This window comes from Eptatretus burgeri, chromosome 3 (assembly GCF_056783735.1).
Source record: "Eptatretus burgeri isolate ZD-2024b chromosome 3, Ebu_testis_v1, whole genome shotgun sequence".
Lineage (NCBI taxonomy): Eukaryota > Metazoa > Chordata > Myxini > Myxiniformes > Myxinidae > Eptatretus > Eptatretus burgeri.
The window spans coordinates 116,766,228-116,788,585 of NC_140963.1; the positions used below are offsets into that span (position 1 = coordinate 116,766,228).

Here is a 22,358-nt window from a genome sequence, read left to right on the forward strand (position 1 = left end):
TCATTCCCCATGACAAAAACCGGAAACAAAAAAAAAAACCAGAAGCAAAAAAAAAAACGGAAGCAAAATGGTCATAGCCAACGACACGGATTCACAATTGCCAGGGTATTGTGTTGTTTTTGTTGTTTCCTATTCTCTCATGTGCATGCCTTAAGTAATATTCACAAGATAGAAATAAAAACCCAATCGTGTTTATACACCGCACAGCGTTTAACAACAACCGGAAGCAAAAGGTCATAGCTAACGACATGGATTCCAAATTGCCAGGGGTATTGTGTTGTTATTGTTGTTGTATCCTATTCTCTCACGTGCACGCGTTAAGTATGAAGCTCACTGCGTTCGCTATATAATAAACCTGACTATAAAATAACTTGTAGCGCACACATGTAATTCCCATTAGACAAAGGGGATGGATTCTAACTATAAACACATACTTATCGAAATAACTGAACTACGGGGACTCTGGCTGCTTGTGTGCACAAGGTTTCCAAATCCGTAACAATATTTCGGCGAATTTATTTCAAAAATCATGGCTGTAGCCTGAAATGAGATCAAAAAATTAGTATATAATTGTTGTAAATTTTGTCAGGGTCATGGAAGAGCCGTCAAACACAAATCACTCCCTCACATGCAGACAGACACAACAGACAGCACAGGACTTGACATGGCACAAACACAGAGCTGTTGACCTTGGGGGACGTGACCTCCCGATGCACTCTGGGTGCCAGCCACGCACACTCATGGCGGCACTTTTCCCTCCACAGTCAGTGGAGCCCTTCTGGGGGGAAAATCTCCCTCCACAAGGTTTATCCATGCTCTATCGTCAAAATGCTGAACCATGTGGTTAACAAAACATCATGAAAGACGATGGAGAGCTCGATTGTAACCGAACCAGAGGGAAAACACAAGGCAAACAAGGATTGAAGAACAGGGAGAATCAGGGATGAAAGTACCTGGTGGATCCTATGATGTGAACACCACCTGGTGCAGTATTCACCAGGAAACCCAACATGTTTGGTCCTTTTCTGGATTGATCAGGCACAATTTGTAATTGCTCATGAAATAGTGTCAAGAGAGGTACTTGTGGAGGTTATTATTGATGGTGTAATTTTGCAGGTTTTCGCAACTTGCGAAGATGTTTAACAGGAAGCCGCGTCCATTGGGAATGTCTAGTTATTATTATGTTTTTATTATGAAGTCAAGTCAGGTCAGATCTGTGACCTGCTACAGGTATCATGCAAACCTGTACTAACCTGTTCCATGGTCGGGTTGTCGGCGACTAAACCGTCTCCCCCACCAGGTTTTCTGGTGAGGAGGGTGTTTGGATATGGACACCCAGCAGGATTAAAAACAAAACCTGTCAAAGGGCGGAGGAGCTCCTTGTGAGCCAACGGCCATCCATATCTAGTGCCTAACTGTGTCTGCGGACATCCTCCTGCAGTTGGGTTACTTTTTTATTAGGAGGTTGGTGGCGGGATTTGCACTCCGGCCACCGTAAAACCCTTCATTCCACAAAACACACAAATGCAAAAAAAATTGAAAACCCACTCCGTGGGAGTACCTCCTGTGCAGCTTCCCTTCGCAGGGCAGCTCACTGGATGGCGGGATTGGGGCAAAGCCTTCGGGACCCCCAATCTTTGATGAAAGGAGGGAAACCACAGGGTAACCTCCCTGGGTCAGATTGTGGGAGAGTGTGTTGGAGTGGTGCTGAGGTGTCGTCCACCAGACGGCGGTCTCCTTGGGTTAACCTGAGGCGGTCCCTTCGGATGGGTGCCTGGAATGTCCTATCCCTAAGAGAGGATGATCACCTGTCTCTGTTATCATCTGAGCTCAAGCGTTTGGACATCGGTATTGCAGCTCTCTCTGAGGTTCGGAGACCGGATTGCGGAGAGATAATGGTGGGTGGTTACACCTACTATTGGTCTGGTCGCTCTGATGGTTACCATACTCAAGGAGTTGCTGTAGCTGTGTCCAAAAAGCTGACCCCAATGATAATTGAGGCAACACCGGTCAACGAGCGTATTATGAGACTAAGGATTCGTCACTCCTTAGGTGTCATTTCCCTGGTCTCTGTCTATGCTCCGACTGAGGCGAGTGATCTCACCGTGAAGGACACATTATACGCCACGCTCGAGTCTGTGGTTGATCAGTGCCCCAGACGAGATACACTTCTAGTCTTGGGGGATTTCAAGGCATCGACTGTAACTGAGAGGGATGGTTATGAGACGTGTGTTGGTCCCCATGGGTCAGGAACTATGAATCAGAATAGCACTAAGTTCCTTGACTTTGCAAGAAGTCATGGACTTAGGGAGGCCGGTTCATGGTTTCAGCACCCACAAGCTCATCGCTGGACTTGGTATTCCAACGCTGGTGGTGTGGCAAAAAAAAAAAATTCAGAGGTCAATAGATGTCTGGGTCGGGCCTGGGGAGTCATGGATTCACTGGATCATGGGGTGTGGCGCTGCCGGTACCTGTGCGGGAGGACGAAAGTCCGAGTCTTCAGGTCTTTGGTGCTTCCAGTCTTGCTCTATGGATGCGAGACTTGAACTCTGACCAAGGATCTGAGATGGAGACTTAATTCCTTTGGTACCAGGTCTCTTCGGAGAATCCTTGGCTATCGCTGGTCAGATTTTGTGTCCAACGAGCGGTTGCTGAGAGAGACTCGGATGCAATTTGTTACCTGCATGGTCCGTGAGCGTCAGTTACAGCTGTATGGACATGTGGCTCGTTTTCCTGACGCTGATCCTGCTCACCAGATTCTCTCAGTGAGGGAGTCTCGTGAGTGGAGGAGGCCAATAGGCCGACCACGTGCCTCGTGGTTGCAGCAGGTTGACCAGCACTTCAAGGAGATGGGGATGGGCCTGGCATCTGCCTGGGGGAAGGGCAGACGGAGGCCCCTGGAGTCCCGGCGGAAAGTGGACGCAGCGACGCGCTGTTCTGGCACATGCTCCCATACCTGACCTGACCTAGTTATTATATGTGCAATTATGGCAAAATATTTAACCTTTACCACCCCCCCCCTTACCTTCCCTTCCCTTCCCTTCTCTCACCATTATGCTCCATATGTGTCTTCAATTCCCTTTTCTCCAAACTTCTCACAATTATCTTTTCCTTTTCTCTCCACTTCTCCTGCACTCTCTTCCCATCTTTTCTGTCTCCTAACATCCCTGCCTCTCTTACTTTTCTCAATTACAAGTGTGTCCAGGTGCTTCACATGAGATTACACCATTCACGTAACTTACCGGTGCTGTTATTAAAGTTTTTTTTTGTTTGGCTGCAGGTCTAACCAGGTCAAAGGATTCCAAATGGTTTTGCATGTCAATAGTGACAGATTTCAGGTTGGTTTTGGGTGTGTATCGAGGCGTAGATGTGAAAGAGACCAGTGCCTCACTTTGGAACAACTCCTTGAATTTGGACACTCGTTAGTTGTAATCTCCTTGGTTTGCTATCAAAAGGCAAATCGTGGCCCAAACTATCCCCGTTCATTGAGGACTAAGTTGGTTATCAACACCATCTTGTTTTCAGTGTTCACTTTTGACTCAATGTTCACGTAATATGCGAGTGTCATTATCGGTCAATGTTTCTGGCTGGCGCTTCCGTGACATTTTGGGGACTGGGGCATTGACGTTTTTTGTAAATAAGTCAATGGATTACTCTTCACATGTTGTTATGCCTCTGTAGGTACTGCTGTCTTGATTGGTGCATTGCATCCTGAAACTTGAATGGCACTTGGTGGAGCACACACCTTTTGCCAGGTTGAACGGTTTACACTTTGTATCCCACTGATAGGCCGGATATGCATCCGGACCTGAACCGAAATCGAATCGGCTTATTTTTGTCACCTACCAAGTGTTGTCACAATCCATCCACAACTTTTTGAAATATGCTTTGTATAGTTTTGGCCCTATCTCTCAACGGTAAGGAGTTACTTAAAAAAAAAAAAACTATTAAAAAATTGAAACATTCTCATATCTGGAACCGAATTCTTACCAAAATCGAATTGATTCGTCCTTGTCACACACCCAACGTGTCCACCAAATATCGCCCGAATCCGTCCACGACTTTTTGAGATATCCTGCTCACAGATAGATAGATAGAGGTGAAAACATCACCTCCGTCCACCTTCGGTGGCCGTGGTTATTACCTCCACCATCGAAGGTGGACGGAGGTAATAAGATGACTGAAGTGATTATGTGTCACGTTTGCACAACTTGTACTTGCACTCAGTCTTGCCATTTTTTTAAAAAAGTCGTTTGTGTAGTATCCTTGATCCCGGACATATTGTTGATCTACTTCTACATTCCAATGAATTAACACTGCACAACTTGCACTGGCACCTACTCAGTTTTGCAATTTTTAAGGCCCTTTCCCTGATCTTGGACATATCCTTCATTTTCTTATACATTCGAATAAAACTGTCTCCTTCCGAGCCACTCCAGTGTTTGACAAGATGTTACAGAGGTAGCTTACTTTTCTTATACCTGCCTAGTGGGAGTTGCATACCAAAGTGTGTCAGCCCTAAGGTAGTCGTTAACTGCTGGCATTAGCTGGTGGATGATAAAGATCCCACCCTGTGTTGATAGAGTAGGCAAGTTGGCCCAGACACCCTGAAACAAATTACAAATTCCTTCCTGAAACACCGACAGTCAAATATCAGGCGAGGCCAAGCAGTTCATGAAAGTCTTGAACCAAAACCTGCACACGGCCGAACACTTGATAAGGTGGGAATATTTTTGGTTGTTATTCCATTAAAAGCTTTCAAGATAATTGGAATCGGTCACGATAAAGCTGAAGCTGATCCATTGGGCCGATCACTTTGCCATCGCCGACAGGTCGATGGTCTCTGTATTCTTCCGCCTCCTTTCTGGTCTTGCACCCTCTGCCCTCTCATGTTTCGCCCCTCTCAGGTATCTGCAGGGGACACACAGTTCCCAGCAACCCTCTTCTCATGAAACTCTCAAAATCCAGAATCACTGCTTACCTCCACTCATTTGTTCTTTTTCCCCACCTGTGGAACCAACCTCCACATTCTCTTCAACCTCATTCTTCCCTCCAGGTCTTAAAGTTCATCACCATCTCAGAACATCCCCCATCCAAAACCATAATCTCTCCTATGGTGGCCACAGAAAACCTCCCCCCCCCACCCCCAAATTTTGCTTCTGTATCCATCTTGTCCATCCCCTGCATTCTCCCATATCCTTCATCGTTACCTGCATCCCTTGTTTGTCCATCTCCGTATATTTTGTCCCTCGACCCTGCTGTTGGCATTTCCCCTTTCTCGTTCTGCGGTTCCTTTTGTTATTTTGCGTCCTGATCCATTCTGTGTTCTAGCTCTTTCACGAGCCTTGAGTCTGTATTCAAAAAAAAAAAAAAAGAAGAGGAAAGAAGTCGTAATAATTCATCGGCATTCCATGAAGACTTGTTAAATTTCCAGCATATCCGCTCCTCTTTCAAATCCTCCTGCTGTATTTTTTTTTTTTTATCGTTTTCTTTTTCCCAATGTTTCAACTGCTTCAGGTACCGGATATGAATTTAAAACTGCAAAGTTCCTTCAAGGCTAATTCGTTAATACGGAAGACAATGATCCACCAATCCTACATTTTGGCCGAACCCTTACTTTTCTACACTTTGCAATGCATGGATGTTTTAACTGAACAAATGCATCCTTTTTGTCAATCTTCACCATTTTATTACATCTACCACCGAAGGTGGATTGAGGTTTTGTTTTCACCCCTGTCTGTCTGTCTGACTGTCTGTGAGCAGGAGATCTCTAAAAAGTTGTGTACGCATTCAGATGAAAGTTGGTGGATAGGTTGGGTGTGTGACAACAACTGATTGATTCGATTTTGGTAACGATTCGGATCCGGATTCTAGAATTTACGAAGTGATTCTTTGCCATTGAGAGTTGGAGCCAAAAACGATATATAGTATAATAACACAAATAGTTGTGGATGGATTTGGACAAATCTTGGTGGACAGGTTGGATGTGTGACAAGGAAGAATTGATTAGATTTTGGTTCAGGTCCAGGTCCAGATCCGGCCTAACAATGGGATACAAAACGTCAACTGTTCAGCCTGGCGGAGTTTTGTGCTCTACGGAGTGCCCTTCTAGTTACCTCTGCCACTGAAGGTGAAGGAGGTGATGTTTTCACCCTTTTCTGTCTGTTTGTCTGTTTGTGTGCAGGATATCTAAAAAGTTGTGGATGGATCTGGATGAAATTTTGTGGAGAGGGTGTCTGTGTGTGTGACAAGGACGAACTGATTAGATTTTGGTGAAGATCCAGATCTAGATCCGACTACGAGAATTTTATTAGTGATTCTTCACCATTGAGAGATCGGGCCAAACACGATATTGTTCTGTGTAGCATGATACTTCAAAAATGCATTGGGCCCGATATGTTCTCGTGGATCAGGCATTACATGGCGGAGGTATGCGCTCTACCGAGTGACCTTCTAGTTAATTCATTCTTCTACTTCAACACCAAAGTACTGATCTTACCAATCAGACGTGACTCATAAGTAGTATTCCAAACTTGCAATGCACATAAATAAATAATACGCAGCATTTTGGTCTTGCAATCACGGTGTCCACCCTTGTTCACGCTTCCTTAGCAGGTCTGACAGCTCTGAGCCTGAAACAAAAGGGAAAAACACCAAGCAAGTCGGATTTTTCGAGCTGGTGAGTGGTAACACCGAAAGGAAAGTTGTCACCTTTCACCACCTGCTTACTTCAATGTGTGAATTCAAAAGTTTATCAGGGAATTGGTATTGAAAGCCTTTTTGTCAATTTTGTTTGTATAATCCTCCCCTTACTGTCATGTAATGCCTTTCCATTTCCAACAAATGTGGATTTGCAAAGCAGGCTGTTAATAATTTATATCGATAATAAAATATTTAAATAGTGCACATTCTTTTGCCTGCAGTTTCGCTTCGCCAGCCCGGCCGATGTTTTCCTGATGGTCCTGGGTAGCTTGGGGGCCATCGTGCATGGCATGTGCTTCCCTGTCATGCTCTTGGTGTTCCGCAGCATGACTGACACCTTCATCATTTACGACATTGAGCAGCAACATCTGAAGGATCCAAACAAATCTTGCGAAAACAACACCATCATCTGGGGCAACGGATCGATCGTCGAGGATAGCATGGAATGCGGGTGGGCAACCTCGCATGGGTATTGGAGGCCCTTTTCAAACAAAAATTGAGTTCCTTGTTGAATGGGATAGAAAGGGGTGAATGCAATGAATGGGTCAAATTATTTATGGTGGTTGACAATTACATCTGGGATGTTGAGGGTTGCTGGTGCTCCGTAGTACTCCACCAGGAGAACATGTATTTAAGTTTCCCCCTTATAGGATAGGGGCAGGCTTATACCTGTTGTAGGATTTGTTCGTACAATTAACTCCCCCAATTTTTAATGGCACCTCAGAGTTTCTCAGACCCCATTTACGAAATCACCATTTAGGTTTTTGGGGGGTTTTTTTTCCCCCTTTTTTTTCGACCAATTTGCTGTATTTCAGAGTCGGCTGGGACATTAGGAATGAAATTTTGCATCAATAATGGGAATAAATTGTGTGTGGGGTCAACATAATTTTTTTGACCTGAACCTAATTTGTAAAGCCAAGATCTAATTCTTCTTATTCTTCTTCTTTCGGCTGCTCCCGTTAGGGGTCGCCACAGCGGATCATCCGAATGATCCGCATAGTGATTTGGCACAGGTTTTACGCCGGATGCCCTTCCTGACGCAACCCTGGTCGCCTCTTACGACACAGGGATATAGTACACCTATTTTAACCGGGGTATACACCGGCCCAGTATACTGGTACTCATTTCGCCGACCTCGGAAGGATGACAGGCTGAGTCAACCCCCTGGTGTATTAATTCAGTGGCCCAACGGGGCTTGAACTCAGGACCTTTTGGATCCCAAGCCGCTGCCCTAACCACTGCGCCAACACACCAGGCTTAAAGCCAAGATCTAATTATGGACCTTTTAACATTTTTCACCATAACTCGACTAAGCTTTGTCCAATCAGAACGAAATTGCCTTCACTAGACAGCATAGAGTAAGTTGTACATTACGCTTCATTTACATCATACCACTCTAAGATGTTCTTGCATCATTATGGTGAACCTGCATTAATGTTGTGTACCTGTTAGTTTATTAGTGTCCTTGAACTACTTTTTTTCGGATTGTGACCTAATTAACAAAAAAAAAAACACCTTTTCATCACAACTTGAATAGTTTTCCTCCGATTTTCATGATGCTGAGTTTATGGATAGATTGTAGATGGTGACACATTTTCTTAATTTACACTCTATCCTTAAATGGTTAAGGTCGTATGTCGGTCTGGACAAAATATGCCATCATTGAATCGTGAGCCCAGGGTAAGTCGTGGGCCAGGGAAAGTCGCAGGCTTAATCTTGTCGATCACTTTGTGATCGCAGATATCCAGTTTAGCCTCGGCCCGAAAGGGATGCGATACTATTGCAGTGTGTGTGTGTGTGTGTGTGTGTGTGTGTGTGTGTGTGTGTGTGTGTGTGTGTGTGTGTGTGTGTACATACAGACATACTAGCAAATACCACCCGACGCTTCGCTGACAGGAATATTAAAGGAGAAGGGAGAAAAAGAGGGGGGAAGAGGGAGAGAGGGTGTGGGGGGAGAGAGGAGAGAGAGGAAGGAGCAGGAGCAAAGAGGGGTCGGGGATCGAGAAGGGGTGGGGGAAGGGAAGACAGTGTGAGGTGAGAGGAAGGGAAGGCAGACGTGTGGTGAAGTGTGAATTACCACCCGGACGCGTCCGGAGACAAGCCCTGCCCGGACGTGTCTGGAGCCAAGCTGGCCGGAGACAAACACTACTCGGATACGTCCGGAGCAAACCCTGCCCAGACAGGTCTGGAGCCAAGCACTGTCCAGACATAACCACCATCCAGATATGTCCAGAGACACATACAGAACAGACAGAACAGAGACACAGAGAGAAAGAGGTGTGGGAGGAGGATGCTGCACTATATTGGAAGGGGGTAGAGTGAGGATGTGGGAGAGAGAGAAAGAAAGAGAGAGAGAGAGAGAGAGAAAGAGAGAGAGAGAGAGAGAGAGAGAGAGAGAGAGAGAGAGAGAGAGAGAGAGAGAGAGAGAGAGAGAGACAGACAGACAGAGAGACAGACAGAGAGACACACAGAGAGACACACACAGAAAAAAAAAGAGAAAGAAAGAAAGAAAGACATATGCGTTATGAACAACACACACAGGTGCTTGACCGATATTGACAACAACCCGAAAACCTTGAGTAGCTTTCACTGAAAAACAGCGTTGCATTTATATCGACGTTTCAAGGATATGTTCACAAATATTAATCTTTATAAAAATCTGCATGTGACAGGTGGAAAAAAAACAAAATTGGCTCGGTAATTTAGAAAGCACGTTAATAAGGCAAACGGCTCAGAAATCGGGTGTTATTTCAAAACCACTCACTCAGGGTGATGGAGCACGAACCACTCGCTGAATGTGAGGAAGCAGGAAGCACTTGCTCAGGGTGACGCCAGAATGACACCCAGCAGTCACAATACGACCAAAAATGGATTCCAACAATAGGCCAGAGTGGGGATGTTAAATTGCAGAGGCAATGCCGATCACGTGGCGGGAAATGTGTCAAAATGGCAGTCATGCAAATTCCTTCCAAAATCTTCTCCAGACCCACCAGTCAGAATGCTACCAGATTTTGGTTACATTAGGCCAGGGCCCAGATAAGCTACAGGTCCAGTGGTCCTATTTTTGCTTTAAAAATTGTTTTCACTGCAACAACTTGTCCAATCAATGAGAAACTGCAAACATGGAATAGACTCCCCATGGAGAATATTTTATTGACCGTGACATCATCCATCACATGGTATGGCAGCCATATTGGATTAAAGGAAAAAATTTGGACATAATTTTCTCCGAAACCACTGAATGAAAAGAATTGAAACTTGGCATATGTCATAAACTCCTCATGGGGTATAGAGGGTGATAATAATGATATAATCAGTGAAATGGTATCCCAGTCATAATTGGTTGAATTGAAATCCTTGTTTGAAAAAATCAGAAACTTCATATATCTGATCTATGACCCAATGTGAGTGAAGAATTAAATTTATGATGTTCATAACCCATGCCAAGAAACGATGTGACATAATAGGGTGCATGGATGATACGGGTATATGAGCCATAATAGCACTGGGCCATAATTGTAGCGTGTTCAGTTAACGATAGTATTTTTGTTCAGAATGAATGTATCAGGCGGAACTATGCGCTCTGTGAGTGTCGTTCTAGTTCATCATTGTATTTACACTATTATCATTTTAATCACCTTTAAAAAGGTTGTCATACAAAATTTCCTGAAATGAATATAGGTTGCCAGTGTATTTTTCACTTGTTTACTTTTTTTTTTAAACTCTGTTACTTAAAATTTCAAAGTGTGCAAGTTCTCAGCTTGAACGGTGAGAGACTGAGTAACTCAGCTCAACAGGAAGGATAATTTGTACACCGAGGTACTTTCAAGCTCCAGCTTTTCCTGTATTCCATTAATACTGTTGTTGCAATTTCCGTGATGAAGATGCAAATTGAAAATCCGTCCCACCATCTCGGTGCTGTCCGTCTCGGTGCAGTCCATCTCGTCTTTCCATTCATTGGACACTTTTAATGGATGTAGATGCTTCTTTCTCAGCAAGCCTTGAGTGCAACTGACAGGATGGATGCACCCAGGCTCGCAAGGCTCGAGTACGCCCGGTATCACTAGTCAAATCTGTGGTCTGAGATGTGCTGCTCGGCCCGAGGGAAATATTAGACCTTGATTATATGATATAAATATTATATAAATATTAGATCCAGACCTTGATTGTGTATTGTCTCCTCGTGATGAACTCACATCTAACCTTCTTAATCTTATGCCTACTCAGTGGTTTTAAATGATGCCAAAGAATAATTAGGTTTAACGTAGGCCCAAAAAAAAAACAATGCCATTTTTTTCTTTTGGTTTGACTCACTATTTATGCCCATTCATCACTTGATCGGACTGCCTTTTTCCCTATTGTGTGTTCTTGCACTTTGAAAAAGGGTCAGGATAAAATCCCGGCGAGCTCGATTCGATGGTTCAAAGCGACATGGCTAAATTACATGGAAATGCAGCATCAGGGGCAGAACGGTTTTCAACCTGGGTTGAGTGGTGCATGGAAACGAGGTAGAAGCAAGAGTCGATGTTGATGGAAAAATGGTCTTGAATATTGTTGAACCATACTGACTGGCCAATTCATGTGATTTTCACAGCACAGAATTTGAATGTGATGAGATTAAACTTAGCTCTCATAAGAGCCTCGACAATGTATACAAAAAAAAAAACAATCTCGCAATGTGATTTAATCGAATTGTATTGATTCCTTTAAGAAATCCCAACTGTTTGTTCATCTACATTTGTTCTTCCTTTCTCTCATTTCTGGAATTACCTCTTTGTTCGATGCAGCTTTTATGTTCCGACTCACATTTAAAGTGAAGTTCTCTCTTGTGTGCAATTTTTTTTTTTCTTCTGCTCTCCTTTGTCATATCTGCAAGGGCTGATCCATCAGACCTCATCTTGTTTATTTATCAATGCATTATCCAATGCCATCTCGATGGGTTGTAACGACAGCGCCCACTTACAGATCACAACCACAACGAATCACAGAGAAACATGGCATGAATATTACTTAAAGTCAAATCATGATTGAGACAAATAGAGATCAACATGGTGATTGGTACTTTAGAAATCAAGTCTGATCTGATAGTATTTGTGTTTCATGTGTTTCAGGAAAGTGAACATTGAAGCAGAACTTTCTACCTTTTCTCTGTACTACGTTGGTATTGGCTGCATCGTGTTGGTCGTTGGATACCTGCAGGTAAGTCCAACTGAATGTCTGTCTTCAAAGGGCAATCCATATATTACATATGCAAAAATTGTGGTAATCCCCTCCTTTCCTGCTCCTCAACCCACAATGTAACCATAATCATATCATGCCCATGTACATTGGTACCACAACTTAATCGATCCAGTCTACTTATTTCCTCACAATGATCGCATAGACGTTTAGTTGGTGTATAAATAACCTCTCTGGTTTTTATTCACAGACAGTTATCATAGCTGAGCTAAAAATTGAATAAATCAGATAAGGAAATAATTAGACTAACAATTGAAAATAATGTGTGGCACATGATGAAAATGTGTCTTTAGCATTATTTGATTAATTGACATTGTGCTGTCATTTCTTCAATGTATGTTACTATATAGGTCATGCACTTCTTACATGCGCATGTGGGGTGGGGACAGAGAATGTGTCAGCCCATGCATGCATCGCACATTTGGGGAAGAAAAAGAGTTGTACAGGTGGAGAATTCGGGGGAATCCTGCTTACAGGGGAATTCGCGAATTGTGTTCATCCAAGCCCATCCCTTGGTGTACTGCAGTTAGAGCAGAGGGCGGTAGGCTCTTGACAGAGGAGTCTGAAGTGAAGGCCCGCTGGACCGGTTACTTTGAGCGGTTGTACCAGGCTGATCCATCAGCTGTCGAGTTGGACGTCAGGGGTGTTACAGTCCCTGTTGCTGACCCTCCAATCAACTGTGGTCCACTTTCGCTTGTGGAAACACAGGCTGCGGTGAACCGGTTGAAATGGGGTTAAGCTCCAGGGATCTGTGCCATCCATGCTGAACTTCTCAAGGCTGGTGGAAATGTTGCATTCGTGTCGTTGCATACAGTTCTGTGCTCTGCTTGGAACACAGGCATCATCCCCACTGACTGGAAGAGGGGCCTTGTTGTCCCTCTCTGGAAAGGGAAGGGTGATCGCCAAAACTGCAACAACTACCGAGTGGTGACACTACTCTCAATGCTGGGCAAAGTCTTTGCTCAGATAATTATCGATAGGGTTTGTCACCATCTGCTTGAGCACCAGCATCCAGAGCAGTCAGGCTTTACACCAAAGAGGTCAACGATTGACCGTATCCTTGCTCTTCGGGTCCTCACCGAATGCAGATGAGAATTTCGGCAGGGGCTGCTTGCAGCCTATGTTGATCTCTGTAAAGCGTTCGATTCAGTGAATCTGGATGCCCTCTGGAGGATTCTTGGTCTTCGTGGGGTACCACCAAAACTGATCGATCTGATGTCTGAACTCCACTCTGGTACTGAGAGTGCTGTGAGATATGGTGGTACCATCTCTGACTTATTTTCAGTTGTTACTGGAGTTCATCAGGGGTGTGTACTGGCCCCCACGCTTTTCAGCACTTGTATGTACTGGATTCTAGGGAGGATGTCAGAGAGATCAAGCTGCGGTGCATCGTTTGGGAATGTCAAGATCTCTGACCTTGATTTTGCAGATGATGCAGTCATCTTTGCGGAGACTTTAGATATCCTTTTGGGAGCCCTCGAGGTGCTGAATGAGGAGTCAGAGCCGCTGGGATTACGGGTTTCCTGGGTCAAAACTAAGATCCAGGCTTTCAATGACATCTTGGATGCTGCTGTCCTGTCTGTGCCTGTTTGTGGTGAGGATGTTGAGGTCGTGGAGAGATTCACTTACCTTGGCAGTGATATTCATGTCTCTGCTGGCTGTGAGTCAGAGGTCAATAGACGTCTGGGTCAGGCCGGGGAGTCATGGATTCAATGAATAATGGGGTGTGGCGCTGCCGGTACCTGTGCGGGAGGACGAAAGTCCCAGTCTTCAGCTCCTTGGTACTTCCAGTCTTGCTCTATGGATGCGAGACTTGGACTCTGACCAAGGATCTGAGATGGAGACTTAATTCCTTCGGTACCAGGTTTCTTCGGAGAATCCTTGGCTATCGCTGGTCGGACTTTGTGTCCAAATAGCGGTTGCTGAGAGAGATTCAAATGAGATTTGTTACCTGCATGGTCCGTGAGCATCAACTGCGGCTGTATGGACATGTGGCTCGTTTTCCTGACGCTGATCCTGCTCACCAGATTCTCTCAGCGAGGGAGTCTCGTGAGTGGAGGAGGCCAAAGGGCTGACCACGTGCCTCGTGGTTGCAGCAGGTTGATCGCCATCTCAAGGAGATGGGGATGGGCCAGGTATCTGCCTGGGGGATGGCCAGACAGATGCCCCTGGAGTACCAGTGGAAAGTGGACGCAGCGATGCACTGCTCTGGCGCATGCTCCCATACCTGACCTGAACTGACAGGTGGAGAGGCGTGGGGCTGTTTATGTGCAGATCAACATATATATATATATATATATATATATATATATATATATATATATATATATATATATATAAATATATATCTCTATCTCTCAAAACATGTGGAGTGTGACGAGTACTCCCCCCATCCCAATTGGACACAGTCCTACACCAAAGTGTCACCTCCAACACAGAGGCCTGGTGACTCTGTCAAACAGGCAAAGATTATATGGTCAGCATCAGTTCAACATCAAACAGAGCCACCGATCTGGATTTCAGACTTATTTGCCCTCATTAGGATACCCTACCAATAAATATCTTACCAATGATGACCACATTCATCGTTTACACATCAGACGCACCTCCTGACTGTTATGGTGAGCATCGCCGTGGATTTTGTCTCACACAGTAAAACCGCATAATGCGCACAGAGCAACCGTCTGTCTGCCACCCAGACAATTGTTCCAGCTAATGCAAACCATTCAACCAGAAGGTACGTGATGTGACCGGCGGGCAAATCGAAACATGTGGAGTGAAGCGAGCACTCCTATGATCCCCATTCGACATGGGCATGGTTAATGGTGTCGGACTTACTCCCTTGTCCGGTTAATTTCATCGAACAGTCTTATTCTCATTTTCAAGAGGTTGAAGAGAGAGGAGAGGATACCAAGAAGTTTTTCTTTTTCTTTCTTATTTTCTAATATTGTTACGGCTGTGGAAATTAGCAATACACCACAATAAAGGGTCCTCAGGTGAGATATATCGATAAGTTCATGTGTAGTTAGCCCACACCCGTTGTTTAGAGGGAATATGTGTGATTCAGCCGGGCTGCGATGCTTTGAGTTAGCCATTTTTCTTTGTCTATCGTTATTTTGGACCATTAAGCCGCCAACAACTCAAACACCACCACCTTTGCCTCTTTACCTCCACAACTCCATCCTGCAAACATCGCTTCACCGCCATTCCCAAACAACGCCCGCCAACAACCAAACCACCACAGCAAACCCCCCACCACCTTCGCCTTTCTCCTTCCACAACCATCAACCACACCAGCAATCAACACCAAACGTTGTGCTGTCCAGGGCCCGTTCGGTAATTGATGCCAAACGCGTCGAACCGCGGGTACGAATGCATTCCCTTCAGGAGAGGAAAACGGATCAGGAAGGCTTCACGCCCCTTTTCTTCCATACAATGACTGAGCATCAGGTGGCATGGCCCCGCCTCCGAACCCACTGTGAACGCGTTCCCTTCAGGAGAGGAAAACGGATCAGGAAGGCTTCACGCCCCTTTTTGCCCGACCAATGGCTGAACGTCGGGTGGCATGGCCCCGCCTCCAAGCGCGTTTTGATCTGCGAATCTGCATACAGGCTCCTCCCCCGGTCTATAAAAGGCGCGAGCACGATGCAGCTTGTGTGTGTGTCCAGGAAGGAGTGTGAAGAAACGTGTCCAGAAAGGTGTTCAGCTCGTGTGTGCAGAAAGGGGTGCAGAAAGTGGCGCCGGTCAGAAGTCGTGAAGTCTGAAGCGTGTGTTTGCGGGGATCGGACGGCGAAGGGGACGGAGTTCGGAGTGGAGGTCGAGGGATGAGTCGCGGAGTGGAGAAGGGACGCAGAGGAGGGCTCAGGGGTGAGAGTTCGCCAGAGTCAGGTGCAGTCCTGGGACCCCGCTAGCGGGATGGAGCGTCCGCCATTCCCCTCTCCCGACCCCGAGCATCAACAATTCCCCCCCTCCCCCCATCCACGCTGAGATAGCGCCGGTAACCCCGTCCGTTCCCCAACCCAACGGTGGTGCCTGCACGACGCACACCTGGAGGAGCTCACCGACCATACCAGGGGCACGGAGTCAAGCGCGTTACGCAGACATTGCGGCTCGCCCACCATCGCGCCATGAGGGCGCGGGTAAGACCCCTTCGGTCTCGTGGACCTGGCCAATCACCCAGGTCACACATTCATTTGGTCCACGGACCTGTCTGCCTCCATGCCTGTGAGGGTGGCTTGTGTTTTCTTTGCTTTTTGTATAAATGTATGTGTGGCGCCAGTCTTGTAAGTAAACCAGTATAAGTGTGCTGTAAATAATTGCCTTTTATTCGGTTGTAACTCTGTGTATTGTTCTTGCTTTAACTGTTATATGTGCATTTTTGTATAGCTGTAAATACATGCTTGCCCTGTGTATGTGTGTGAAATAAAAGTGCTTGCTTGTTGAACTGTTTCCCATTTCGTTGAGTCTTTTCCTCCGTTGAAAGTTCCATCTTGCATCACGTAAGGGATTGGTAGTGGGTGTAGACACCCAATAAATAATCTGAACCGTTGAGGTCGACGATAACTCCGCTCGGTTATCCCTGCAGCACGGAACGAGCCGCTTAAGCGGTTCGTGTCCGAAGTCGACCTGCGGCGCGGTACGATCTCCTGGTCGACCACTCGCGCAGGTACTTAGGTTGGTCGAATTTGGCGAGCAACCCTATCCTGCGTGGGTGGGCAATTGGCACGATCGTGGTGAGGTTAAACCCCCACCCATGACTGGCTCCTGGCGGTAGTTCCAGGAGTGTCATGACTGAATTGTCCGTTCCGGTGGGCGACGCGTCGCGATTCGAGTTACGTGGCCGATCACACGCCGGGCGGGCGAAATTCGTAACAATATTATAAATAGTATTTTTTTTTGTTCCTCAAAAAAGGAAGTAAAGGGATTCATACCAGTATCATACATATTTATTGTGGATTTATGGCTCTGAAAAGGGCAGTTTGGGTTTGATGAAGCTTTTCAGCTAAACCCGAGGAAATCCTCATCGATGCTTTCCTCGTTGAAGACAGCACGTAACTCCTTGTCCGAATCAGGATAGAGCAAGTCCCCATCGCTGTCACCATCATTTGCAGCCTCCTCCTCGTAAATTCTGTCATCCACTGTGCCGTTCATGTTGTTGGAGATGCAGCATTTCAGAAATGTTCTCTTGATGATGTGTGATGGTATCTCCTCCTACACATTGATGATCCAGCTCCAGATCATCAGAAGGTGAACTTTTCTCATCCTCCTGATGAATGCCGGCAGTTTCCCAGTCAACATAATGCTCAGCCAATGTAGAGACGGGAGCAATGAGGAAAGTTCAACCGAGATGCATATGGCCAATGCTCCTCAGAATCCGGGTTGAAAATCACGGCCGGAAACACGCGTCATGAAATGTTGACTTACAACTGATGAAAATACCAAGTCCGGGAAATAGGAAAGTTCTTCTGTGGTGGTTCCACCGAGATGCAGCTGATGTTCCTCAAAACCTGGGTCGAATACAAAGGCCTGTAAAGTAAGAAAGTTCATCTGGTCGACGCGAGTATTCCATGGGAAGTAAGTTAGGAACTGCTGATACAAACGAGGGAAAACGAAGAGAACCAGGATTAATGAAGAGAACCAAAGGAAGCCAAAAGAACCAAGTTGCACTGGTGCTTCTTCAAGCTTCACCATCCCACGTGGCTCCTCGCTCTCGTGAGATTCTTCTTCTTCCTTTTAAATCCATTTCCTGCCCTCATGTAGAAAAGTACTTAGGGTCCATTGGTTGTTTCTAGATTTAAATAACGCCCCGCTATCCAGCATTTGCTAGCATAGCGTCAGCATGTAAGTAACAAGTTTGGTGGATTAATTCTGACTTCGTCGGATGTTCATGTATAAAGTGTGTGTGTGTGTGTGTGTGTGTGTGTGTGTGTGTGTGTGTGTGTGTGTGTGTGTGTGTGTGTGTGTGTGTGTGTGTGTGTGTGTGTGTGTGTGTGTGTGTGTGTGTGTGTGTTTCATAAAACATAACATATTCTCTCTGTGCTAACTCCCCTACCTTCACCTCCCACCTCCCACCTCCCACATCTCTCTCTCTCTCTCTCTCTCTCTCTCTCTCTCTCTCTCTCTCTCTCTCTCTCTCTCTCTCTCTCTCTCTCTCTCTCTCTCTCTTGCTCTCTCTCTCTCTCTGTCTGTGTCTGGACATATCCGGATGGTGGTTTGGTCTAGGCAGGGTTTGTCTCCAGACGTGTTCGGGCAGGGTTTGTCTCCGGACGTGTTCAGGCAACGTTTGTTTCCAGACGTGTTCAGGCAGGGTTTGTCTCCAGACGTGTCTGGGCAGGGTTTGTCTCCGGACGTGTCTGGGCAGGGTTTGTCTCCGGACGTGTTCAGGCAACGTTTGTTTCCGGACGTGTTCGGGCAGGGTTTGTCTCCGGACGTGTTCAGGCAACGTTTGTTTCCAGACGTGTTCGGGCAGGGTTTGTCTCCAGACGTGTCTGGGCAGGGTTTGTCTCTGGACGTGTCTGGGCAGGGTTTGTCTCCGGACGTGTCCGTGCAGGGTTTGTCTCCAGACGTGTCTGGGCAGGGTTTGTCTCTGGACGTGTTCAGGCAGGGTTTGTCTCCAGACGTGTCTGGGCAGGGTTTGTTTCCGGACGTGTTCGGGCAGGGTTTGTCTCCGGACGTGTCCGTGCAGGGTTTGTCTCCAGACGTGTCTGGGCAGGGTTTGTTTCCGGACGTGTTCGGGCAGGGTTTGTCTCCGGACATGTCCGGGCAGGGTTTGTCTCCGGACGTGTCCGGGCAGGGTTTGTCTCCAGGATGTGTTCGGGCAGGGTTTGTCTCCGGACATGTTTGGGCAGGGTTTGTCTCCGGACGTGCCTGGGCAGGGTTTGTCTCCGGACGTGTTCGAGCAGGGTTTGTCTCCGGACGTGTTTGGGCAGGGTTTGTCTCCGGACGTGGGCAGGGTTTGTCTCCAGATGTATCCAGGCAGTGTTTGTCTTCAGCCAGCTTGGCTCCAGATGCGTCCAGGCGGTATTTATGTGCGGACGGGAGTTTGTCTCCAGATGGGAGTTTGTCTCCAGACCATGTTTAGAGTACAACAGGTAGAAAATGGATTTCAGACACTATTTTGTTTCCATCCCCTCTGTTAATCTATGCAGAATTATTTTGATGAAATGGTATGAATCGTAATTAATGCTCCACCACACGTCTGCCTTCCCTTCCTCTCATCTCAAACTGTCTTCTCTTCCACCACCCCTCCTCGCTCTCCATCCCTCCTCTCTCCTTTCCCTTCCACCTCTTCTCTCTACCTGCTCTCTCTCTCTCGCCTACCCTTCTCTCCCTCTTCCCCCCACCTGTTTCTCCCCCCCCTTTTTAGTATTACCATCAGCAAAGCGACAGGTGGTATTTGCTCGTGATTAATATTTGAAGTCTTTAATTTAAAAAAACTGTCCATTTGTTGGCATTTTTTATGTACTGTATGTATGCTGTCGAGATATAAAGGGTTGTGTTCAGGTACCATGCAGCTCGCTTGTGCTTGCCAAGCCAGCCATTCCTTATCAATAGTTTTGAATGAAGTGATTGCTTGACTGCTTAAGCCACTTGGTGAGCGCTTTCCAAGAAACTTGGTAACTGAACACTATTTTAAAAAATTATTTTTAGAATCACGCTCTATAGATTAGCCTGTGGAATATACCTGTTCATACCAATGTGACAACCCAATTAAATCACACTTGCTGGTCCCAGGTGTTATCTCATAATACCAAAGAGTATTACATTGAGTCATGACCAAAACACAAATATTCTGAATTGAGTCATGAGAATCTTTTGTTTATTTGCAGATATGCTTCTGGGTGATATCTGCGGCAAAACAGGTCCGTCGCATTCGGCAGGCTTACTTCCGAAGCATCATGAGGATGGAAATTGGCTGGTTTGATGTCAACTCCGTGGGTGAAATCAACAGTCGCATCTCAGAGTGAGACTCCTTCCTTATTAATTCCAAACTACAATCTTCAAGTTCCATATCTACCTTTCACGTTGCTCTCGAACTCTCACACTCTGCTCGAATGAATATTTCTTGCTCGATATCTGAAAATACATTTAGTCATCTCAGTGCTTACCCCTCATTGCAGTGACATCAACAAGATTAACAATGCCATCTCGGACAATTGTGGAATCTTCGTCCAACGCTTCACCACCTTCATCAGCGGATTCCTCATTGGGTTCCTCAATGGTTGGAAGCTCACACTCATTATCCTGGCCGTCAGTCCTGCTCTTGGCATTGGAGCAGGTCTTATGGGGATGGTGAGTGGTGAAGCACTGTTACATAAGGGACATATCAAAGAGTGGATGATCAAGCTTTGAGGAGGCTTCAGTTTAATACCTCGAGGTATTTATTGTCTGTAATTTATAGAAGGTGTGTGTGTTGAGCAGATAGAGATTGAGACACATTCTTCTTATTCTTCTCCTTAAATATGCAGCACGTGACTGCACGTAGCCACATTTTACTGAGGGCACAGCTGTGCTGCTGATGCAGTGCCCCTGAAAGGTTAGAGCAGGAATTTATAATTTGTTCATGGCGCCGGCGATAGCTCCCCTACTCTTCGTGAAGGATACCATGGGATCTTCCAACATCCACCAACTGATGCTGTTAGGGATATCTCACACTCACACACACACACACACACACACACACACACACACACACACACACACACACACACACACACACACACACACACACACACACACACACACACACACACACACACACACACACACACACACACACACGCACACACACACACTCTGATGCCTCGGCCTGCCTGCCAAACACCAGGACGACAGTTTATAGCTGGATAAGTATTCAAACCCAAGCCAAATAGCTTAAGGCCCGGTCACACCTTGACGTTTTAGCCAGCGATGGCAACGTATTAAAATGTATGTAAAACGCTGGCTTACGTTGAACTTTTGATGTTTTTTTTTTAAGATTCGGACGTATTCATAGCGACTTGGTCTTATGTATAACGCATTGGTAATGCACACAGAACATTTCGTTGTGTTATAGATAACTTATACCAACGAATTCTGAACCTGTTGTCGGCCTACACAACCGATGCCTAACGATAGTCTAACTTAGGCATAGCGCGTTGCACGCATCGCCGACGGTCGTGACGTAGCCTATTAAAAGGCTGACGCACAACGATTCGAATCATAACTGCCGTAGAAATGGAAGTGACAACATCGCGGTCACACCTTGGCGATCTTGCCAGCGTATGCCGACCTAAGAAAAATGTGTCTAAAACGTTGGGGCACGTCAAATACGGTATGAGTAAGTTTGGTATACGTGAGTAGAACGCTAAATAGTCCAAGAGCATTAGGGTTTAACCTGGACATTTTTGGTAACAAGCTGATTTTTTCAGGAAAGGTCCAGTAATGTGTGTGAAATAACATACTAAAAGTCCTCATGAATCCTCCTTGAGCGTTTTCCGCAATCCAAGATGGCGTCCAAAATGGCCGCCATTTCATGTTTTTCTCTTAACTTTGCAAGTAGGTTTCCCCAAAACGCACTTTAGATGTCTAAATATATTGTTGTGGTTGACCAAATTCGCAAACCACCATTCAGGTCCCTTAGGTGAGATATCTCGGTAAGTGTATGTGTAGTTAGGCCCAAACCCGTTGTCTGGAGGGAATAAATGTCATTCATGAGGGCTGCGACTCTTCAGGATAGCCGTTTTTCTTTTACTATCTTTATTTTGGACCAGCCGCCATTATTACCACCACCAACCACGTCTCAACAGCCATCACACAACACCCACCAACCACAACGCGGCCATCACAACAACAACCATCAACCACAACGCCGCTTCACCACAACCGCCATGACCTTTACCATCACAACTCGCCACCATCGCATCCCCCACCATTCTCGCGCCACTTGTGGGCACCGATGCTGGACTCGTGTCGGGCGCGCACCGAGGAGCGTGTTCAAAAGCATCGCGGACTTTCCGCAGAAAAACGGATCAAGAACGACTCACGCCCACTTTTGTTCCGTCCAATCGGTGAGCGAGGGGCGGTTTGGCCCCGCCTCCAGGGCGTTGGAGGGCGGTCGCTATATGCAAATTCATGGATCGAAAAGCATTCACGCCCACTTTTCCTCGGGCCAATGGGGAGCGAGGTGAAAGGTCGGAGGCAGAGGGTCAAAGATGAAAGAGCAAAGCCACGGGGCTTATAAAAACGACTGCGTTCGTCAGACGAGTTGAGTTGGAAGCGGAGGAAGAGTTGAGTTGGAAGTGGAGGGAGTTGAGTTTTGGAGTTCGGAGAAGCAGTTCGCAGTTGGCAGTTGGCAGTTGGGAGTTCGCGGAGTCGGAGTGAAGAGGACGGAGCTGTGGAGAGGCGGCGGCGGCGAAGGCGGTTGAGGGGGTGCTCGC

At 46.2% G+C, this 22,358-nt stretch overlaps 1 protein-coding gene across 7 annotated transcripts in view; it reads left to right on the forward strand.

Annotated features, from left to right (window-relative positions):
- Positions 1–22,358, forward strand: part of ABCB11 (ATP binding cassette subfamily B member 11) — a 168,955-nt gene that overhangs the window by 17,998 nt on the left and 128,599 nt on the right. For 5 of the 7 annotated variants that reach the window (XM_085875228.1, XM_085875225.1, XM_085875230.1 and 2 more), the window contains 5 exons: positions 6,613–6,679; positions 6,924–7,153; positions 11,814–11,901; positions 19,770–19,903; positions 20,061–20,232. In XM_085875228.1, the coding sequence (XP_085731354.1) occupies positions 6,613–6,679; positions 6,924–7,153; positions 11,814–11,901; positions 19,770–19,903; positions 20,061–20,232 (691 nt within the window). The remainder of the gene's footprint in view (positions 1–6,612; positions 6,680–6,923; positions 7,154–11,813; positions 11,902–19,769; positions 19,904–20,060; positions 20,233–22,358) is intronic. The other 2 variants (XM_085875226.1, XM_085875231.1) reach the window with 2 other exon arrangements.